Genomic DNA, 23,692 nt, shown 5'->3' with positions numbered 1-23,692 from the left:
GCCTCGGCTGAGCCCTGCTCTGCAATCCTCCCTGATTGGAGGGAAGGGTTTGTTTGAAGAGGAGGTCAAGACCGTCAGTACCTTGTTAAGGAAAAGTTGTGTCCAGAGGAATGAAGAAGGCTGACTCCTTCCTGAGGAATTCATGGGGGGATTGTGGTGTGTGTGTGTGTGTGTGTGTGTGTGTGTGTGTGTATGCATGTCGGTGTGTGTGAGGAAGGCAAAAAGAAAGAAAGCACCCGATGTTTGAGAAAGAGACAATGTTTTTGTGTGTGTGTGTGTGTGTGTGTTGATATAGTCACTAAAAAGGAGCGGCAGTGGAGAGGAGGAAGAGGAGGAGGAGGAGGAGGAGAAATCAGATTGTGATTTAAGGAGAACCCATCAACCCCCTCCTCACATAGTTTCTAAAGCCAGGATAGCAGCGCTGGCATTCGCAGCAATAATGCATGACAGATGTACATCAACTGTGCTCTCCCCCTCTCTCTATCTCTCTGCCTCTGTTTCTCTCTCCCTCTCTCTTTCTTTTTCTGCCTCCCATCTGGACCCAATGTGTTGTCGGTGATGGGCATCACGCATCAAGGCATAAACCGCTATAAAACCAAGAAAGAGAAGATAACGATCTTGTTTGAGGAATCCTGCAGTTCTGGTAGTGGAATAGTGACTCTACAGGCTGTGGGTGTTTTGTTAAAGTTGACACGTTGTTGATGTGGGATACAACACTTTTTATTTATTTATTTATTTTACTTGTGTCGATCATGGCTACCTGTATTTTTTTTATTTTATTTTATTTATTTTTTTAGCAGAGGCTGAAAAAGAAGTTCATAATCAACATTAAACTGTTTCATAAATGACACTGATGGAGCTACTTTTATAAGTATTTTTAGATATATTTTTTTTACAGATTTGTGCTGTTGTTTCTCTGCATCTTCATCTCTGCAATCATTTAGTGTACTGAAATTTCCCTTGAAACTTGGATCTGAATGTGAAAATGTCTGTATAGTCATGTTCAGAACAAGTTAGAAAGGCTAAACTTTCAGCTTTCCAGAGTTTTTGAAAAGAAACTCTTAATCCTCTGATGTTTTGTAATGGTTTTCTGACAAAAAATACAAAATGTCACTTTCTTTTTGATACCCAACATTTACAGTTTTTATTAATCTGATTTATTGAAGTGATCCATATACATTTTAATTACTGAGACCACACCATAGCACTCAAAACTACCAGCAAGACAGTTTCACATTTGTTTTATGTACAGTCAGTATTGCTGTCAATAAATTAATAGCCATTTTACATTCTGTCTCAACACTGTTTACATATTAACATACATCATAGCTTTATTGTAGCCATGGTGGTCAGTGGTGGAAGATGTACTCAGATCTTTGACTGAAGTAGAAGTATTAGTGCCACAATGTAGAAATACTCTACAAGCAAAAGTCATGCATTCAAAAATTTTACCTCAGCATTAGTATCAAAGTATTAGTATCAAAATAAATTAGAACTACCAAAATAAAAGTACTCATTCTGCAGAAGAACAATGTATATATCATAATATTGGATTGTAATTATTGTGTACATATCATTTTAATATAGCAGCTGGTGAGGGTGGGGCTAATTTTAATTTCTCTAATATTTTGTTGGGTGGATTTCCCACCTCCCCTTATCTGAAAGTAAAATGAAATGAGAATACTCAGGTAAAGTACATTTACCTCAAAAATATATTTGATTTAAGTATATTTAAAAATATCTGATCATAGGCATAACTTTAACACAAAATTATACTTAATATAAGTATAATATCAAATCATAGGTATACCTGAAAATTTGAAGACAGTTACACTCTTTGTATTTTTATTGGTTCCAGTATTACCTGTTCCCCTAAGTACCATGAATGATAGAAAAGACGTATGATGTACTTGATGTACTTTATTTGTTAACTGTATGAAATATCTTAATAAAAACTAAAATCGACAGAGTGTCCCTTTAATTACATTTCACATGAGCCTGTATTTCTGTGTTGAAACAGTAGAGGGCAGCACATTCACAGCTAACGATGTCAAGTGCCCTCCTCTCACCTCATTATCACACTGGCACAAAGTTTGGTAAAATCCTGCAGTTCCTCCTCTAAGCACAACCCATCAAAGCGAGCAGCACTTTCACTGCAGCTCTTCATTTGAAGCTAACTAACGAGGTGTTTTTGTATGAGCAGGACATGCACAAGTGGTTTTGTGTGGTGACGTATAATCTGATGCCTAGAATAATCTACTCTGTTCTCACACATTACTTCCCCTGTGCTGGCTGGAAACAGAGAGGAGAAGCATAACAAGACATTCTGAAATGTGTAAAGAGACAAATGAGGGAATAAAGAGATTAAAGGGAGGTTTTAGGCAGCAGAGGAAGGAGGTGAGATCGATGCAGAAGAGGTTAGAAGAGTAATCAGCATGAGGGAACTGAAACGTGGCCACAATTGTGCTGTGTCACTGTGCTGTTGTACTTTGTGTTTCATTACTTCCTCGTAGCAGTAAATGGACTAGAGCACAATGTCTGGGGGAGAGGTGTAACCACAGGTGTGAAAAAAACCAAAGGAAATCTGCCTCAACAATAGCATTTCATTTCAAGTTCTTTAAGATACAGACATATCAAATTAAAAAGCATTGCTCCTCCAAAAAAATCTCTACACACTTCTTCACTGTGAAAGTTTTTTTTGTCAAAAAAATACAACTCTCTCCAGTGGTGCAATACAATCAAGCAACCAACAAAGTAATCAAAATAGTAAACTGCTGCTTACATTAATGCATCAGTAGTGATAAACCAATAATAGAACATATAATAATGTAACACTGACTTCTGCTTGCCGAATACTCATGCGATACATTCTGCTGATCTGTGATGTTTCTTAATGGACTTTTGTGGACTTTTGTGCAGCACTAATAAAGAAATATCTTATCTTTGCAGGCCCTTTAATGAAATGGAGTATTTCAAGCGTCCCTCTCAATGTATTAATATGAAAAATATATGAATATATAAAAAAATGTTATACTGCGACAATCTGCTGTGCACCAAACGTCAAAAATCAAAACCAATTCATATTAATTTTACTACCAGTTGTAGTATTACACCAAAAACATGCACATTAGGTTAATTGGCTGCTCTAAATTGCCCCTAGGTGTGAGTGTGAGAGTGTGTGGTTGTCTGTCTTTGTGTGTTGGCCCTGCGATTGACTGGCGACCAGTCCAGGGTGAACCCCGCCTCTCGCCCGTAGTCAGCTGGGATAGGCTCCAGCCCCCCCGCGACCCTGACGGATAAGCGGTATAGAAAATGGATGGATGGATGGATGTAGTATTACAGTGTAGTTTACTGCAGTTCTTTATGGTCTTGGTTTGTCCAAGTGATGTTGCAGTACCCCAGTAGAAGCCGTTGCTGGACGGCTGTGGGCAGACGGCCTGCAAATCAATGTCACACGCTTTGCATTATACTTCCAAATGTAATAACAAGAGTGTTAGGCTGCACTGGTTTTGATCGTTTTTGCAGGAGAGGAGAGATGATGAGGGCAGGATGAGAGGAGAAAATGAGAGCAGAATGGGGAAAAAGTGCCCCCTGCTGCCCACCCAAGTTTACTTGTAAATTATTAATAATAATAATAATAATAATTACATTAAAAAACAACAATTTGTTAAATCTTGGCCACAATATCTGAACTTGTCTAGCAATGTATACCTTTCACTTTGTATGATGATGGTAGTACTTTATTCATCAACATTCTTTGGAATTGCATACAGTGAAAATGAAAAATTTAAAAAACATTGAGGGATGTAATTTCGTAAACTATTAGACATTTTTGTAAATTTAGCAAAAGAGTAAATATAGAATGGCAACTTTATGAATTATCAGAGTTCTTTACAGGCTGGGACAGGCAGCAGATTTGACTCTTTGAAAGAATGTAACACATGATCAGTTCAAAAAATATAAGACATTGACAATCATATTGTTAATGGCAAGAAGTACTAGAAAATAATATAAAATAATAGACCATTAAAATGGCATAGTACCAATGCATTCTTGAAAATGTTTCTCTCTAACATTAAATAGTCCTGACCAAATAAACAATAAAAGTGAATTAACCAAAACTGTTCCAGTTTGTGCGGAAAATGTTCAGCTGGGGTCCTGTTGCTGTGGTACAAAAGCATATTTTACTTTTGATCATTTAAACACATTTTGCTGTTGATATCTACTTATGAATGTCTTTACTTTAAGAAGCAAACTTTGGATTTTATTCAACGTCTGTTTAGCAATTACGCCACACAAAAAATATTTGGATGGGACTTTGGAAAGAAATGCTCTTTCCAGACGTCTGTTGCCACTCCTCAACTCTGCTTGAGGCTACATTAGATGCTACTTGTGTAACACACCCAAATCTCCAACCAACCTGTTAGTGGTTGAGATGCATTGTAGGTAATGAGGGCAACAGCTTTTAACAGGGAAGAAGAATGCATGGAAGAAATAAAAGATGATGTCTCTGGTTTTGCAGTTTTGCAGGAGCTCAATGATAATTCAATGGAAGCACTCGTTTAAGTGACATAAATTAGTATTTTTACAGTGTACAACTGCTTAAGACTGAGACTTAAAACAGTTTGTCAGATATTACAGTCTGCGAGGCACAGAAAGTAAATATAAAACATTTATGGAAACACATGTGCATGCACAGACACACTACGCCTTCATTTTCTCAGTCTGTATCATAACATGAATCATCAGCTGTGAATCACTTTCAGTAAAATGTTTACAAGCCAGAAGAGCCAGTTACTGTGAATGAGCGTGTATCGTCCATAATGTGAGTTAAGAAGAGACAGTTATAGCTCCGTTGCAGCAGAGTTGGTTATTGCTGGTGTATGTAACGGATGAACGGACAAAACTTCCCACAGAAACACTGCAAAATCAAAATCTGTGAAAAGCCTGTGCTGTGCTGAGTATAAATCGAATGCATGAAGGACGAGGAAGTTAGGACACAAATCTGAGCAAACCAAAGCTACAAATGTTAAATTACATCAAAATGAAACCCTGAAATTGCAACTTATTTCTTAGTTTTTCGTCAGTCTTCTTCCCCACTATGATAACCAGCATCTCTTGTGTCAAAAACAAAAACAATTAGCATCTATTCGACTATACAGAAAATTCTATTGAACCAGACCCTTTATATAATATGATTCGACTCATCAATCCTGGACTCATATCTGCAAATGATTTTAGTTTCTTGACGTCAGTGGGTGTGGTGTTAGAAGTGTGGTTAATAATGTTATCAAAAGAACATGTAGACTTATGGTGAAAAAACACACGCCCATGTTTAACTGGCAGACAGCTGCTGTCATTTCATAACACCTGGGTTTGAATTAAGTGTGAAAACCGTATCGAAACTGTAAATGCTAGTGGGTTTCAAAGATCTGGAAAAGCTTGTGATTGTGTTTCATTAAAGACACAGAGCTCATTGGTTGACATTACAAGTCATTCATTCTCAGTTTGTTCAGAGAAAGAGTGTTTGTCTTCTTTAAGTCTGCTTGATAACAAACATGCTTGACTTGCCAAACAAATTCTTTCACTTAATCTGACCAGTCAGCCGCTACAGGATCATCTGGACTAATTTAGACTTTGTAACAGAGAACACAAAGAAGTCAAAAATTAAGATCACTGTCATGTGTCTCTAAAACATCAACTTTCCATGAGCTAAGAAAAACACCTCTGTGTTTGTGCTAGTGTATTTTTTTCCAGATAATACATTTGTTTTTTTAATAGCTTATTTAATATAAGGACATAATAATCCGTATCTGAAAAATTCTGAAGATACGCAGAAATAACAAAACAATAATAATAATAACTCCTTGTCCACCTACAGTGTCGGCTTGTTCAAAGTTTTTAAGCTTCATCTCACGGTCTTCATCTCCAGGTGGAGTTTGAGTTTGAGGGTTTTGCTCTTTTTCACCCCATTTAAAAGTTCAAGAATGAACTTTCACAGTCGAGCTGCCAGCAGCACAGCACAGCAAACTCCATCCACCGACGAAGACCTGAATTACTCCTCCAGATAATTCTGCTCCAAACATCACGACCGTCGCCAGCTTTAGGTAGACACCAAAAAAACACTTGAGAGGAGCTCTTGATAGATGCCCTCTCGCGTGTTGCCCTCAGCCACCTCCCTTTGAGGGGATTTCTGAGGAGGAAGCGGAGACCCTGGGGAGAGCTATAGTTTTACCCCCAGCTTGTCTGGTAACACCTGGAGGAGGTGGTGCAGTGCAGTGAGCAAACTTTAGACCACAAAAGCACACACAATTATTTGTATTATTACATACAGCCTGTTATAAGGGAAACATTGATGATAATTAACATCGGAAGTGTGAGCAGATGTTCTCCTTACTTTTGTATATATGTATTTCTTTCTCCTATTTTTGTGGCGAAACAAACTGTTGGCAGTTGCAGAGTGGCTGCATAAGCAGCTGCCAGAGTCTGTCCAGCTGTGTTCATTAGGAAACAGGTCTTCATGAGGTATTCGTGCAGATTGTTCTCCACCACATGCAAAAGTTGGACAGAAGTCGGAATGGTCGAACTCAAGGGAATACTGTGTGAAGTATGATGTGAACTTTACCTCTCCTAACATTCAAAAGAGGTGCCATCTTATCAGCTGTTATATAAATGTTCAGCATGTTTTCGAAGGATTTACCGCCTGCTGAAAGAAGAAACATCACGCTCGGCCAAGATGATTCATCACATGAAATGGGCAGGTCCAGAGCCTGTTTTATTTCCATCCATGAATCACTCAAACTCCGTCCTTAACGCTGCGGATTTCCTCTAAAGTGTGTTCTGCTGAGTGTGTGTTTTAGTGTGTGGGCGGGGGAATGCCCAACTTTTCCTGATACCATTTTATTGTTTCTGCAGTGCAACAGCTGCATAATCCCTTACACTGGCCTGCCCACCTGGTCGAGGCTCGGTTTCATTTTGAGGAATGCTGCTCCTGACTTGCTGCCTTGCAGATCTCCGTACATGCGTACTGCCCGCACAGTGTTGTCTACTCCAGAGTTGCAGAGTCATGTTGATGCAGAGATTCCTCCTCCCCAACACCACCAACATAACCACAGCGTTTGGACGTCGCAGAGGAGCAGCAGCACTCACAGCTCCGCGTTTTTTAGTCTGACTGAGCCTGAGACGCGTCTCTCGGCTTCCTCGCTGGACGGAAAGAGCTTGAGCCAACGACCGGGTTTGGTCGGTTGGTTGGTTGGTTGGTTGTGCGTAAAGTCAGCGAAGTGTTCCGCGGTCGTGTGTTCCCGTGTGATCGTGGAGTTGTAAAAGCTGCCGTTGAAAGCGTTGCTGCTTTAGGTGAGTGAATCTGCTGTCAGCTGTCACAGTGTCTAAAGTGTCCGACGCTTTTACACGCGGAGTGGACGCGCCCTTTTCAAGGAATCAGTGCGATGTCAAAACGCGGTTTTCGTGTGTTTAAATGCGGTCTTAACGGCAGCACTTGTAACATTTTGTCGTGGTACTTCCTACCACAGCGCGGTAATAGCAGTATTTCTGCACAGGATGAGCATATCCGGTAGTTTTCATGTTGTTGTCGACCGTTCAGCTTATTTCCTCAGTAGTGCGCAGACTCTTTAAAGGGAATTGAAACTTTTTGCTCGCCGTCCTTTACGTGAGTCAAATGTCGTCTTGTCATTTGTTAAGTTTATGAAGAATCCTCCTGAAAAAAAATTAAAAAATAATAATAATGCACCACAATTGAAATCAGATTAGATCAATTAGATAAAATCATTCGCGAAGTGTCAAAACTTTCCCTTCCAGAGTTTTTTTACTGTGAGAATTTTCTGATTTTCCTTTCGTTATATCAGTGTAAGTTAGACATTTGAGGATTTTTCTGTCATTTTTAGACAGTTTAAGCCATTAACTGACTGGTTGAGGAAGAGTTATTCTCCAACAGTTGCATTTCAATGCATTTCAATGCTGATTAATCTCCAGATTGTTCTCTTCATCAGTCAATCGTCAGTCAGTTGTTTAGCCTTCAAAGCGCGCTTGTCAACAATTTCATAGAGCCCAAGGTGACATTTTTAAGTGACATTTAGCTTACTTTCATTTTAAGACAACCAAAAAGCACTGAATTCTCACGTTTGAGAACCATTAAAGTTTGGGCATTTTTGCTTGAAAATTGAAAACTATTAATTTTCAAAAATAGCCTCGCTGCAAATTAATATTCTGTCAGTCAACTAAATGATTAAGCAAATAGCGGTTTCAGCTGTAGATAAAATAAAACCAGTCACTGAAATCCCTGCAGGAAAATATCACTCATCAATGAAGGTGACAAAATACTTTTAACTTGTACTTTACTTACTTTAACTTTTTTTATGGGAAAATGAACTGCAACACACTGCGAAGCCCCAGTGGAGCGAGACTTTGCATGTCAATACACGTCAATACACAAGTTGCTCAGCCTTTTCCCAGATGTTGATGTTGGCTATCATTATACCACACATAACAAGAGAATGTCCTTTTTTACTGATAAATCTGCATTTTACATATTCAGTATTTCTGATATGAGTCAACATTGTGCCACTGTAAGGTTTCCCTCTCAACTGTTATTTTAGGTCACAGTAGTTAGTTTGCAGCACTTGGCTGAACTTTCTAACCGCCGATTGTCTCCAGTGGATTCTTTTTAACTCTTTCACCTCCCAAACAATGTTGTTCAGAGATACTTCTCTTCTCTTATTGATTGGAATAAAAGCTTTGCCATCAGTAATCTTTGACTTCAATCAGCTGTCAGGGCAGCTGAAAGATGACAGGGCAGAAGAGCTTATGTCACTGCTGTTACAAAACACTGCGAAAGACGTGCGGCCATTACAGCTCAGCAGTTATGGTTAGACAGCATATTTTCTAAGGTTAAGCGAGGATGTCTCGACCCCCTTCTACAAAGTCCTGTAGCAAGTTGTACATTTAGGTCAAAGCTGACGCCGCAGGCTGACGCGTTCGCAGCCCATCTGCCAACAGAAACAGTCTGTAAATGGTTAACTCTGCCTCTCTCTGCCAGCTGTTTCTTCTTTCAGTTTCTGCACAAAGCTGGGCATGCTTATGAAAAGCTTATGAAAAAAAAAATCAAAGTTACAATGATATTTTAGTGTCCCGTTTTAATCTGATTGATACCATGAGTCTCCTGTTTGAAATCACTAAATCAAAGCCTCTTGAGTCAGAACACATTTTCATCAGTGAAACCCCACTAATCTGCAGGGTTTTCTTCTGACTTCCAAACAGCCATTCGAGAAATAAATCTGACAAAAGCAAACACTGCAACCACCTGCTGCGTTATCGGTCAGGACCCGAGTCAAACATTTCGAAACCTGTAGTTGAAATCAATAAACTGGCCGGAACGAGTGTCACGTTGTCATCTCAGTGTTCCTGCAGGATTCAGCAATGTTTTATATAGCAGCCAAGCTCTGAGTACTGTGCATACACAGGATTTCACTGTTAACCCCCCTTAAAGCCTGATCAGGAGAGTAGGATAGGCTGATATATCCAAGCACAATGGCCCTTTATGGAAAACTGAGTGGCTTTACTGTATGAATAACTCCTGCTTCCCTTCCCTCAGTACCCCCCGGAACTGTTTTCTCTTTCATAAATATGCCTTCAGCTAAATTTCAGGTCTTTTACTCGTCTGTTGCTTTGTTTTTCTTTTCCTTAATCACTGTATTTTGCCCTCAAAACCTCTCTTTTCTCTGTATCACTCTCCCTCCCCTTCTATCTCACACTTTTGGTCATATGACCAACAGAAAAGGCTCGAGGCTGAACAGATCTGATTGTGCAACTCTCTGCAAAGCTGGACTCCCTCAGACCAAAACAACCATAAAACTTTTTGTGCTTTACTTGGTACAACACACCAAATATTTGGGTGAACAATATCTGATCGATGCTGTAGGTACTGAAAAACAAATATTGAAGCCTGTGGTCCTTGAGGGGTCGAGTAGTTTCGTCACTGGATCTACTGCGATTGATTTTAAAGGTTTCTGCGCAGATGAATGCACAGTATTCAACAGGCAGCACAGCGGAAGTCGGTTCTTGCTGATTTGTTGTGTTTCGCGCAGTAGCAGCGTGAGACCCTCTGGAATGCAGATATTTCATGTGTTTGCTGGATGTGCAGTTGCTCTGGTGGTGTGTAAAGACAGAAACCTTATGAAGCCTTATATTTGAGGAGTTTGTAGGTAATTCTCAAGGACTGCAATTGTAAATTAAATGTAAATATCCCAAATTTAGTAATTGAGCATACGCATAATAAGAAATAGGTGTATTTAATTGTATTGTTTGTTTTTTGCTTACAAATGATGCCAGCAACTGCATCGTTTTAATGTGACCTTTTTGACCTCCACATTTATGGATGTGTGTTGATCATTTGAGGTGTATTGCCCCGGAGATTCACCAAATAAAATTGCAGTACAGAGATGCCAGATTTATAGTATGTTCATGATACGAAAAACAAATATCAGCTGACGTAGTGGTTCCTAGTTTTTTCTTTAGTTAAAATGTATTTGGACAGATCTCCGCAATCCAGTGTCAGTCGAGTTGTCGTCATAAGTTGACATTTTATCAACTAATTTTAATTGACAAGATTCTGATGAGACTCTCAATTAATTCTTCATTAGAGTCAGATGCACCTTTTATATTCTATCCAGGGGCAGATAATTTTTATTAAGTTTTGTTTTCCAGACATCTACTTAGTTAAGACATAGTCAAACAGGTTTCAGGAAGTGGTTTTCCTACTTGCCCAGAACATAAAAAGAAAGACAGGTGGGTGTGAATGTGAAAACATTCATACATCCATCTTGTGTTGCTGTAAATAGCATGAATGAGTTTTCAGTCTGTGTTTATCAAGCGGCTGCTGTCTCTTCTGTGTGACTCACACACTTTGAGTGTTTGCAGGAAGGAAACTGAACTAGTCCTGACTGACTGATTGTAAAGCCTGTTGTTGAACGGCCAAACCAGTTCTGTGAGGTCTTGTGACCTTAGGTTGTAACCACAGACTATTTTCATTGTCATTGTTATTCTGCCGATTTTCTCGATTAATTGAACAAGCAGTTGATCTTAAACGCAATTACATTTGATCATCACGTGTTCCAAGCTGAGATAATCAAATCTTAGTTTGTCCATCTAATAATCCAAAACCCCTCAAATTATTCAGTTAATTATAATGTAAGAGCGAAAAAAGCAGACTATTAAACCATCTGATGTGTGACTTCAGCCTGACGTAATTAACTGATGGATTGTTATTATTATTATGGCTCCAGGTGAAAGTTTTTTGAATCAACAAATTGGTTAAATTATTTGTATTGACTGAACATTTCTGCATGTTTAAACAGCCATAAAAAGATGCAAAGTAGTGAAAATACAGAATAAAACAATTACTCAAGACAAGCATATAAATATATACAAGATACAAAACAGTAAAATTAAACAGGTACAAATAGAAACTGAATGAGTTACATTCCTGCATTTAAAATCAGCAGCAGAAACTAAAAGCAGATCTTCTGAGCTCACTGCTAACTGGAGGTCACTAGACTGAGTCAGATGTGGACCAGAAGCCCAATCCAGCATGGCTCTTAAATACAATGGCAACTCCAATAAATGATGAAACTTTAATGAAATGAAAGTTTATGGATAAACAAATACAAAAGGTGACAACTAAACAACAACAAACAAAAACTGGCTGGTCTTCACTGTCGTGTCTCACAGACAGCGAAGACCAGCCAGTTTTTTGCATACAAAATGCAGTAATGAGTGCTGTGTACATCGCCCTCGCTAAAACCTGAGAGCAGAATGATAGACAGCATCCCAACACTTGAAGGAACAGGCGGCTTCAATAGTCCTTGTCTAATCAAGCGCGGGAACATGGGTTCTATTTCTGTATCAGGGCCCCTAAAATAACTAAAATGAATTTATTTAAGCTCTTCTTTACTTCCCACGTTACCCATTTAAAGGCCGAATACTTGAACGTTTTACTCTACAAGTTGTTAAAGGAAATCTTTCTGTTGAATAATCCGAACTCAAAACACAGAGGCCATTTCCTCGGGTGAGAGCTGTAACATAAAGCAGCTGAACTGAATATGGCTTTTCTATTTCTGCTGCAAGGAAGTGAAACCCCAAGTGTGTGACACTCACATACCCACACGGACAGACACAAGGGGAAAAACAACATATTCGCATTATTCCATTAGCGTTCTTACCGTCCACTTAAAGTCTGTCATATTTCCTATTAACTTAATTAGTTTTGTCTGCTTTCTTTTTTTCTTTCTTTTTTTTTTGCAGGACAAGCTGCACAACAGACGGGGTAAGAGAGATCCATGCCAGGATACGTTTTATCTTACACTCATTTGCCAGCCACTTCCTCTTCCCCCTGTGGAGCACTAGATTGAGGAGGACACTCAGAAGTTTTAGAATGGATTTCTTTCAAAACCCTGAATCCTGTGAAATGTGGACCAACAGCAAGTTAATGATCATGACTTGACTCAGTTTGGGAACTTTCTGATCCTGATTCAGAGGCTGTCAGTCATGTTGGAGCCTGGACTTGTTGGTGAGGGACCAGTCTTCAATTTTGCTTACCCGCCATATTTGAGCAGAGTAACATCTGAGCTGAACATATTTCACTTAGCATCTGGCTTTTTCTCTGGACCGCTGGACTGCTTGCTCTGCCTGCTGACTGTGGCTGGGATCACCAATGGATAGATGGATTACACTGTCCACGTTGTTCACTAATTTCTTGGGACATGTCAACATACTGAATGAATTTTTGTGTTAAATATGAAAATGGGGGGACTAAGGATATCTGCTCACTGGAGCCTTTATGTTGATGAACTAAAGACCAAAGGAATTTCTTTTGTTTAAAGTCTAACCCCAATGGGATAAGAACCAAAAACTTTAACAGACTGTAAGACTGAACGGGTAATTATTAAATAAATAAAAAATCTGGAATTCTCCCAGAATGCAATGCCCTATGAGGAAGAAACGTCCCACATGTGACTCTGATTTCACGGCTATCGCGGTCCCCTCCATGCATGGGTCGGGGTATCTCGACTACACGGTGGAGACCCACGCTTCCAGATCCTTCAAGGTCATGGAGGAATTCAGACAGCAGGAGATGTTGTGTGACCTGGTGCTGCATGTTACATACAAGGACAAGTCGGTCGACTTTAAGGTGAAACGCCTTCGAGATTAGACGATTTCAACATAACATAATGTGTGCACTATCCAGCACAGCATATAAATGATAGACTCTATGTAATGGCTGGTGTTTGGTGATGAAAGCAGCTCACTAAAGCTGGTGCTCAGTGTGTTATGCTTCCAGTTATTTTTCCATTGCCTCATCAAGCTTTGTTACACAGACACACACACAAACCCTCGACCAATCACTGGTCTAAACACAGGCCGTCTCATCTCACGTAGGCGTTGGGAAAACTGGAAATGTGTAGGGGAAAATGGGAAACAACGCATGAAGACAGGATCTGCACACCATCTTGGTAGCTCTCAGTCAGTTTAATGATGTTTAATTAAATTACTCTTACTTACTTTAATTTAATTATAATTAAATCAAGCTTTACTTAGTCATTTATGTTCTTCTCTAACAGAGATCTTGGCCAGGCATTGTCAGAGTAGATAACTGATGAAAGAAATGATAAATAAAGTGAACTAATGAATGATAATTAGAAGAGTGAAATAAATTAAGTTTGAATATGTTAACAATGGAATGGTGAAGGGAAGAACTGAACAGCTTTTTGTTTTTTTTACCATCTGATTGGAGATGATTAAACCTTTATTTTATACTGCAATATAATTATTTCACTATTATTTTCATTATTTTACTTTCATACTTACATACTTTATGTATTCAGATGTATTTCTGACTCGCTTAATGTTCTTTTACTGCATTTTGTCGCTTGTGTGGCTTCATAGAAGTGGGCCAAGTATGGCAACTGCAGTGCTTGTGTTTCATCAAATACATTTTTAATCCAGGTGCACAAGGTGGTCCTGGCCTCCTGCAGCCCCTACTTCAGAGCCATGTTCACCAGCAGCTTCAGAGAGTGTTACGCCCCAGAGGTCACACTGCGCGATGTCTGCCCCCAGGTGGTGGGAAGACTGATAGACTTTGCCTACACCTCCCACATCACAGTGGGAGAGAAATTTGTGCTGCACCTTCTCTTGGCTGCTATGAGGTGAACAAACAGCATTTAAACAACAACAGCATGTAGTGCAGGAAAAATAATCCAGAGTCACTGAGCACAGCTGAAATTTGAAGACATTCTCACAGTAGTAAAATCCTTAAAATAATATTTGAATGATACGTTTAAGAGGAGAATATACAAGAATGAATCTTTTTTTTGTGTGTGTGCTTTTTCTGTTGCTTTCTGCAAGGTTTCAGATGGAGGATGTGGCCAAAGCGTGCTGCGATTTCCTCATCAAGCAGCTGGTGCCTTCTAACGTCATCGGCATCGCCCGTTTCGCGGAGGACATCGGCTGCACAGAGCTGCACCAGCGCAGCCGAGAGTTTATCAATACACACTTCAATGAGGTGAGGTGCAAATATGGAAAACACACAAGTTTAAGCAAATATGTCACGTTCAGTGTTTTTACCGAGCCTTGATCCCTTAAAAATGAAATGTTAATTAGTGTAAAGTTACCATAGATCATTTCCCAGAGTCCCTCTTATCCTCCACCAGAGTGATAATTGTGATCATTTTTGTTCAGATTGTTTCCCATTGTAATCTACCAGCTTTTTTTCTCCTCCTACTCTGCGTGATCTTCGTACCGTGGTAACTCGTTTGGTCCAGCTCTGCTCTTACATCCTCAACTGAGTTCTCCTGAGCTTTTATTTAGCTTCCCGCTGTCCTTCATCCTCAGCTCCTCCACTGTTGCTCCCAGCGCGCTCACCTTAGCAATGGTGTCAGACTGGGAGGCCATCTCTGCCTGAAGCGAGCACAGCTGTAGAACTTTTCGTTCTGTCTTTGCATCTTATAAATGTTTATTGACTGTACGCAGACTGCACATGGCAGGCAGTAAGTCACCCAACAACACACCAATACAGCTTATATGCATTTTGTATGCATTTCTACTTAGTCATGCCTCAGAATCACATTTCATTGGTTAGCTCTCTGCTTTATATCGTTCATACAGAATTAGTCACAGTGTGCATTTGATGGGATAACTGTTGGAACAGTTCGGCTGCAGTGTTTAAAGGTTCCCTGAATGCAGTGGCCACTGATCTGTCTTAAAGCCAAACTTGGCACTTTGGTTTCCTTTCCTTTCTGCCAGTACATTGTCCGGAATGATGGAAACTACCTTTGTAAGTGTGTGGATGTCTTATCTGCAATGCTTGACTCTAACACTAACACCCACTAACTCATGCTTCACTGGATATTATTATAACTTGAAAAGAGAGCCAGATGAGAAACTAAAATCTGAAAAAAGGACTAAATTCTGCACAGTCAGCATGCCTTTATCTGTCCGTCCCCTTTTTCATAGGTGACTAAAGAAGATGAGTTCTTCAGCCTCTCTCACTGCCAGCTGCTGGAGCTCATTAGTCAGGACAGTCTCAAGGTGCTTTGTGAGTCTGAGGTGTGTGACATTAATTGAACTAATGAATATTTAACTGGCATGTCGCACCAAAAAAGTGTGTGTTCAGCTTCTTCTGAAACCCTGTTTTCTATTAATATTATTATGTGTTTTGTTAATTTGCCTCTTTGTTGTCAAATTGTAAAATGAAACCATGGTTTGGGTCAAAGCATAAGAATAGTGCTATATATTGTGCAGTTTTTTGAATGTTGGTGTACTATGACATCATCAGCTTGTGCCAAAAGATGTCTAGATCTGCATCACAAACCACATATTGATATGTCTAAATAAATCCACGTCAGGTGTATAAGGCCTGCACTGACTGGGTCCGCTGGGACATGGAGGGTAGATCCCAGTACCTACATGCCCTCCTGAATGCGGTTCACATCTACGCTCTGCCTCCTAAGTTCCTAAAGAACCAGCTCCTGTCCTGCCCCATCCTCAGCAAGGTAAACTACTGGACAGCTGAGATTTGAGCTCACAAAGATGACCTAATGTTGTCTCTCTGATATTTATTTCATTTCTTTCACTGCTAACTCAGTCACCTTCTCTTTATAGATTTATACTTGTGTAAATACTTGTATTTATACTGTCCTGTCTTTTAACTCCAGGCCAATTCCTGTAAGGACTTCCTGTCTAAAATCTTCCAGGATATGACATTGAGGAAGCTGCCCCCTGCACCTAACCGTGGAACCCAACTCATCTATGTGGCTGGAGGGTAATTATCTCAAAAAGATGTCCTCTTCTTCTTTTGCAACAGATGACCATTGGCTCCCTAATTGTAGCAAACACTGTAGGAGCTATTTCTGATATAAGTGACCAGAAAGTGATGATGAAACAAGACATTGTGCTTGTGACTTCCTTTCCACTTCATGTAATGAATGAACCGCATTTGTGGCATACATATCCATTTATGATACAAAACTTGTAAGCAAAGCACCTCGTTTATCCAGAAAGTGTTTCAGTCTGCCACCCAGTGGCTGTTAGGAGGTCATCCACTCCTCGTCCTCCTCACAAAGGTGCCCTTCTTTCTGGGTTCATGAATGCACCATCCTGTACTGTAAGCCATGCTGGCCTGTTTCCCACTGTCAAAAAGGAGACGTGGGGGTTTTAACTGAAGTGTCAAACTTAAAACCATTAAGATGCTTTTTTTTACATTGTACATTGCTTTGAGGGAAGTTTTTTGACTAGAGAGCATTATTTTTATGCTGCTTGAGCCATTTGTTCAGTTATTTGGTGCGATTCTTAAAATAACATCCTCAATTTAAAGATATAATCAATCAATAATGTAACATTTCTACATTCAAAGACCTTTGTTATGTACTTTTTTGAGTTGTCCACTCACCCAGATGTTTCCAATAGAGTATCTAGAGTACCAATAGAGAAATCTGTAATTTTTCTCAAGTCAACAGTGCGCTCCATTTGGTCATCTGTTGCTGTAACTTTGGGAAGAGAGTCAGAGAGTTAGGAAAAAAAAACTTGTCTGTGAACATTTTTACCTGTGTTGCGTGAATAGATAGATAGATAGATAGATAGATAGATAGATAGATAGATAGATAGATAGATAGATAGATAGATAGATAGATAGATAGATACTTTATTGATCCCGAGAGAAATTCAAGTACATTGAGTAAATTGAATACATTGTCATGTACATTTGTGGTTGTTTAACAATGAAGATAACAACTCACATGATCCCACACTGCTTGCCTCTTTTGTTATGTTTTGATTGAGAAACAGGGCAGCAGTGGCGTCTGTGGTTGTGCACTGTTTTCTCAGGGTACTCCAGCTTCCTCCCACGTTAGGCTACTCTGCGTTGCCCCTGTGAATGTGTGCTTGTCTGTCTTTGGGTGTCAGACCTGCGATTTACTGGCTACCAGTCCAGGATGTACCCTGCCTCTTGCCCATAGTCACCTTGGATAACCCCCCCCGACAGATAAGCAATAGAGCGAATGGATGGATGGATGATTGGGAGACCCCTAGTGGAAAAAATGACATACTGTCTATTTAAGTAATTTGGCATAAGCCAGGCAGGAAAGCTCGGATGCAAACAGTGACTAACATGGGAGAGAGTAGTTTCCATTGTCACGTGAACCACATGTCATGTGTACATCAGCATATTAAATCAGTGGCCTTTTCTTGTGCTCATTTCTCCACTGTGTACTTACATGTAGTCTTTTTAAAGAATGCCTCTAAAATCAAGAGAACATTTAGAGTGAACTGCGCACTCACCATTTCCTTGTTTCTGCTCAGATATCAGGAGCATTCACTGGCTTCCATGGAGGCTTATGATCCCAGGAGGAATGTCTGGCTAAAGCTGGCTGACATGGGCTCTCCATGTAGTGGTCTGGGAGCCTGTGCACTGTTTGGACTGCTCTACACAGTGGGTTGCACATGTTTTATCAAACCATCAGTGAAATACAAACATTGCAGAGAATTTTAATGTCTCAATGACACTTGAAGATGGTATGTGATGTGATGTGACATGGAAACAGAATAAATCCAAACACTACTTTAGTGTTGTAGTGGCACATTTCTGTGCACATTTGGTATTTAATACTGTAATCATTGTAACAACCTTCTTTTTCTCCGCTGTCAGCTTCTGCCTGTCAAGTGAAATGGACTAGCGTTTGTTTTGACAGCTTAAAGAGATCAACACATTCCCCAGTTCTAATCCTTCTTTTGTGAATCCAGGTTGGAGGCAGGAACCTGTCGCTTCAAACCAACATGGAGTCCAGCGCCCTTTGCTGCTACAACCCGATGACCAACCAGTGGAGCCAGCGAGTCTCCCTCAACGTCCCCAGGAACAGGGTTGGGGTGGGTGTGGTGGACGGCTGCATCTATGCTGTAGGCGGCTCCCAGGGCTCCACACACCACAGCACAGTGGAGAGGTGAGTCATTTCTGAGGTGTTCACACTCATTTTGTGTGTGAAGATGTGTTTATTTAACCAGGAACTCAAGGAGCAATTTGATTTTAATGACATATTATTTGCTAGGAATGCACCGAATGCATTCTGGAATTAAGTGCATTTACCTCAATCTAAGTATGGATAACGATATGAGATAGATGAAATGAGCAGCTGCCATTTCAACCTAAAGAGCAGTCAGCATGTTTGCAGGTATTCCTCTTGGCCTAATTAGACAACAACACACTCTTTCGAAACATGTCAAGACTTCACACTTCCCAGGAATGTCGATCTGGTCGGGAATGCTTTACATCTTGTTGCCGCCACTGCAAAGCAGGGAGGAATTTTAATGCTGTCAAATTTTAGTTTCAGCAATTTAATAAGGAAAAACTTAAGTCGGGCCAAGTGACAGTTTCTTTTGATTTTATTTTATTTTTTTCCATATCAAAAGAACTGTGCTTCAAATGTAACCTCAGCCCCTCTTCATATTGAAGTGTATAGGTTTCTCAAAGATGCTAGTCACAAGAGAATTATCACAACTCATCAGGTGCCACTTGGAAGTCTTTTCATGAGAAGCTGCTAAATGTAATGAAAGCTGATAAAACTACTATAAAGAAAACACTGTGTGAAACACAGCAAAGGAGAAAAGAGCATTTATAGTAACAATGGTTGGCAGAAAAAAGGCTCTGCTCCTGAGGATGCCTCCCAGATGAATCCAAGCAACATGTAAGAGACTCAACAGGGAGCTACACCTCCCCTCAGTGTCTTAAGTGTGCTAAACTGAGATTATGTATTATTTATTCAGCACAGAAATTTGCCTTGCTGCGTGTGGTAATTTTAGGGTCGAGAGCACGGGGTCAGTTTCGGCACAGTGACCCATGAAGTGATTAGGATTTAGTGCTTTTCTCAAGGACACTTATGTAAAATCAGCCACCCTCCTATCAGCGTTTTACAGCTGGAGTACACAGTGCCGAGAACTGAGCCGCAGCTTTTTTAATCATTAATCAGTCTGTGAACTTGGAGTCCAACCTGCCATGACTCACCTCTTTGCTGCTGTTGTTATACCTTGCTTTATTTGCATTAACAAAGTTTCTGATATTAAAAGAGTAGTTCAATGTTTTTAGGATAAATAGTTTGAGAGAGTTTGATAAGAAGATTGATACCGCTGCTATGCTAAACTAGCCACGACTGGGAGGTGGTTAGCTTAGCATAAAGACCATAGAAAAAACAACCAGATCAGCTTCATCCAAAATTAAATAAAATTCCCCCTGCCAGCACATCTAAAATTCACAAATTAACATTATAACATTATTAACATTATGTTGTGTTTATCTGTCCAAAAACCCTATTGTACAATTTCCAAAGATGGTGCATTTTGCCAGGCAAAACGCTTCATAAAACCACAACTTTTACAGTGTGGTGAAATAAGCAAGAAGCAGGTGTCATTTATTGAGCTTTAGAGGAGCTGGTAGGCAGATTTCTTGGCAAATTCATCTTAAGACAGAACAAAGCTACTTTCCCTCAGCGTCAAGCTAAGATAAGCTAAGCTAACTGTCTCCTGTAGGTTTAATAGATAAACATGAGAACAACATTAAACAACTCTGAGCCTGAAAACTAATGAGCTCATTTGGGAAAAATATCAAACTATTCCCTTAAAGACTGTGGTAGATAAGTCAGGGGGCTTTGCTATGATTAGATTAAGTTAATGTTAGACCTTTAAACCCATTTTTTCCTTTGTAGATGCCGTGGACGTAAAAACTTAAAAATGTACATATTTTGAGATGTCTGTTGGACTACAGAACCATGTGGACTCTCTTTATTGTCTTGGTCTGCGCTCGGTGCTCTTACAACCTCTTTAACTTCAAGTAAAGCTTGTCAATAGTTGCCAAATATGGTTAGCAGTTTAACCTAATCCACTTAAAGTTGACTGACTCGTGTAGATTGAGAAGGTTGCTGCACGGAGCCACTGCCCTCTGAACCACATAAAGTTTTGCTGAACTGATATAATAATTTGATTATATTAATTGACTAATACATAACGTCATTAGGAACTGACACCAGATTATCACTACATTTACTACATGGACTGACAGCTGCTGTTTGCTTGGCAGGTGGGATCCAGAGTCTAATCGCTGGTCCTTTGTTTGCCCGATGTCGGTGGCTCGTCTGGGTGCTGGAGTGACAGCATGTGGGGGAGCTCTGTATGTGGTGGGTGGATATGATGGGCAGACCCGCTGGAACACTGCTGAGAAATACCAGCCTGACACTAACACCTGGCACCAGCTGGCACCCATGAATACTATACGCAGTGGACTGGGTGAGGACATTTTGATGTTTGAGTCAGTTCATTCATTTTAGTTGTGTGTGTTTGTGTTTCATGCTTGTGTTTACCGGTAGTACATTTTGGGAAATAGACATATTCACTTAATTTCAGAGAATTTGATGAGAAGGTTGAAACTACTCCTGTGTCTGCATGTTTAATCTAAGATTACAGCTAATTATCTTAGCTTAGCATAAAACAGGGAAAAGAGGAACAGCACATTTCTTTGCACTGTTAGAAGATAAGAAAATCCAACCTGTCTTTACCAGCACAGCTTACATTTTTCCTGGAGTCTCCACTACACTCGACCAAGTAGTCAGGTCATAAAGGGGACTACAAGTTGTTGTTTTGACACTTTGGATTTTGTACAGATTAAACAAATGAGGTATAAGGTATTTGTGAGCAATATGTGTGCAGTTAGCCAGATTATCTTACCTTCATCCCATGCCAGCTATTTCTATGTTATGCTAAACTAACCAGCGCCCGGTCAAGATAATGGTAATAATAATAATAATAATAATAAAGTTTATTTGTATAGCAGATATTACAACCACATGTTACAACAGATAGATAAGCATTTAAAAAATGTATAAAATGAATGAATTAAACAGAAATCAGTCTTAAGGAAATAAAACCTTATCACAACAAAACACCAGAAAAAATCAAATCAAATAAAAACAGTGGGTGGAGGTTGAAGAATGTAGTGAAAGAATTACAATTTTAACGTAACACTAATGAAAATTAAGCTGAAAGAAAGCAGAAGAAAGGCTTTCGGTAAAAGTAAGTCTTTAACAGTGAAAAAGCAGATGCTGATGTAGCGAGCGGGTGATGTGTTTACCTCTCGGTCTCTTGTTTGCAGGGTTGGTGTGTGTGAACTCGTACCTGTACGCCATAGGAGGGTATGATGGGCGGAGCCAGCTGTGTTCTGTGGAGCGCTACAACATAGCCAGGAACCTGTGGGAACCCAGGGCCTCCATGCAGTCCTGTCGCAGCGCACATGGCGTCACAGTCCACCAGGGACGCATCTTTGTCCTTGGTCGGTCACGTCATTAGTCAAAACAAAACAGACTGAAAGTTTTATATTATTTTAAAGTATCATATTTCTTGCTCTTCTTGCTCTTGTTTATTCTTTGCTTTTTATTCTTTTATTTTTTTGTGTATGTGCTTCTCCAGCTTGTTTTGCATGTTTCGATGTCGCTCGTATTGATCACCGTTGACCGTCTGAAGTCAAGCCTGTTTTGTGTGTCATCACTGATTAGTACACGAACAGTTTCATGTAGGGATGTTGTGTCTTCTCGTGAGAGTTCAAGCAACACATGTCGCTCTTACAGCATATTTTTGTTGGCGGGTTGTGCCATCACTACCGCTTATTAACACTCATGTTTTATTTTTAGGAGTTAAAAACTTTTATTTGATAATCAGAGATGTTTATGCGTGTGGGAGCAGTGCTAATAATACACGCTTGTTTAGTGATTAAATTAGTGTGATTTAATTAGTTGACGGTTAGTTGGGATGTACTGTTTTACTCCTAATGCGGCTCAGTGTGTTAATTAAGCAGAGTGTTAAGAGCGAAAGTAAAACATGCTCTCAAAAAAAAAAAATTTTACTAAACGATTTATAAATTAAAAAAATATCAATCAACTGTTTAGCAGCTTCATTGACAACATGTGTGTGTGTGTCCATCCAGGAGGTTTCAACCAGCAAGGCTTCCTGTCCAGCGTCGAGTGTTACTCCCCAGAGAAAAACGAATGGACGTGTGTCACCAACATGCCTGTCGGACGCAGCGGCATGGGCGTCGCTGTCACCATGGAGCCGTGTCCCGGCAGCCTGCCAGAGCTGGAGGAGGACGAGGACGGAGCCGCGTAGCATGAGGACGAGGGCCGTTCATGACCCTGTTGTTGAATATATTTGTAAGTGTTGCTGCTTTTCAAGAGAGGGTTAAGTGCATTAAAATAAACAAGACATTCCAATAAGAAAACTCCTCACGTTCCCAAGCGCTAATGGACCTTGTTTGTATCACAACGTGGAGGGCTGAATAGTTTGTTTGGAGATGCTGAAGAAGAAGAAGAAGAAGAAGAAGAATTGTATTGCGACATCTCCGAGGCGAACATGTGGTGCAGGAAGCCGGTAGCATTACAGTGACCTCGCAGTGAACAAGGTGCTACAGATTTAATCACGAATTATGGTACTATTTAATTGAACAATATTGTTGCATGGCAAGTTTTTAATCTCAGTGTTCAATGTTATTTGTAAATTTTGAAAGTCTGAAAGGCCTTCAACGTCCTAATTTCTAATTCCTCTCTTTGTGTTGTATCTCTACCTCTGACTGTGTCTAGATGAGAACTTTCTGTATTTTGTGCCAATATAGTTTCACCCATATTTTATTTTCTTGTGCATTCACTATATTGTATGTTATGTCTCTGAAAATTAAGTTAATCAAGTGAGTGAATGATAAATACATACACACCTTATGTTCATCTTTGTAATTCACATTTTTCTCGTGCACTGATGTTAGTAAAGACAAATGTGTTTTTGCTGATGCTCTCTCACTTATTAGGACGCTTCCTCAAAAGTGTGCAGCCCAAAAATGTAACAGCACATGCATAACCACTAGATGGTGGAATAAGTCTGCAAACAGCCACACACAACAACAGAAAAATGTGTTTTCTGTGTGTGTGTGTGTGTGTGTGTTTGGGGTGTTTGTTGGGTTTTTGTTTTTTGGGGTTTTTTTTAGCCATTTTAAAAGCATCCTAAAGGAACTCCCACGACACTGACGGCTCAAAAATAACAAAGCAAACTAATAAGGCCTGTAAAATCGCTTCGCATCTTGACAAACAAGGACACATTACCAATA

The 23,692-nt window shown here is 39.8% G+C and overlaps 1 protein-coding gene across 3 annotated transcripts; it reads left to right on the top strand.

Annotated features, from left to right (window-relative positions):
• The first annotated feature begins 6,914 nt into the window (after nucleotides 1-6,914).
• Nucleotides 6,915-23,377, top strand: keap1a (kelch-like ECH-associated protein 1a). Of its 3 annotated transcripts, none has more exons than XM_046413226.1 (12): nucleotides 6,916-7,353; nucleotides 12,316-13,201; nucleotides 14,017-14,216; nucleotides 14,416-14,572; nucleotides 15,523-15,615; nucleotides 15,915-16,061; nucleotides 16,224-16,330; nucleotides 17,866-17,995; nucleotides 18,307-18,503; nucleotides 20,630-20,835; nucleotides 21,698-21,874; nucleotides 22,526-23,377. In XM_046413226.1, the coding sequence occupies exons 2-12, from the start codon at nucleotides 12,989-12,991 to the stop codon at nucleotides 22,702-22,704; spliced, it is 1,806 nt and encodes a 601-aa protein (XP_046269182.1). In that variant the 5' UTR covers nucleotides 6,916-7,353; nucleotides 12,316-12,988; the 3' UTR covers nucleotides 22,705-23,377. The 3 variants fall into 3 exon arrangements, with proteins under 3 accessions (XP_046269184.1, XP_046269182.1, XP_046269183.1); XM_046413227.1 differs by lacking the exon at nucleotides 6,916-7,353 and adding an exon at nucleotides 7,538-7,666; XM_046413228.1 differs by lacking the exon at nucleotides 15,523-15,615 and having other exon boundaries at nucleotides 6,915-7,353.
• The last annotated feature ends 315 nt before the right edge of the window (nucleotides 23,378-23,692 follow it).

The sequence above is a fragment of the Scatophagus argus genome, chromosome 15 (assembly GCF_020382885.2).
Source record: "Scatophagus argus isolate fScaArg1 chromosome 15, fScaArg1.pri, whole genome shotgun sequence".
In the NCBI taxonomy this organism is placed as follows: Eukaryota; Metazoa; Chordata; class Actinopteri; family Scatophagidae; genus Scatophagus; species Scatophagus argus.
This window is presented reverse-complemented; position numbering and strand designations above follow the sequence as displayed.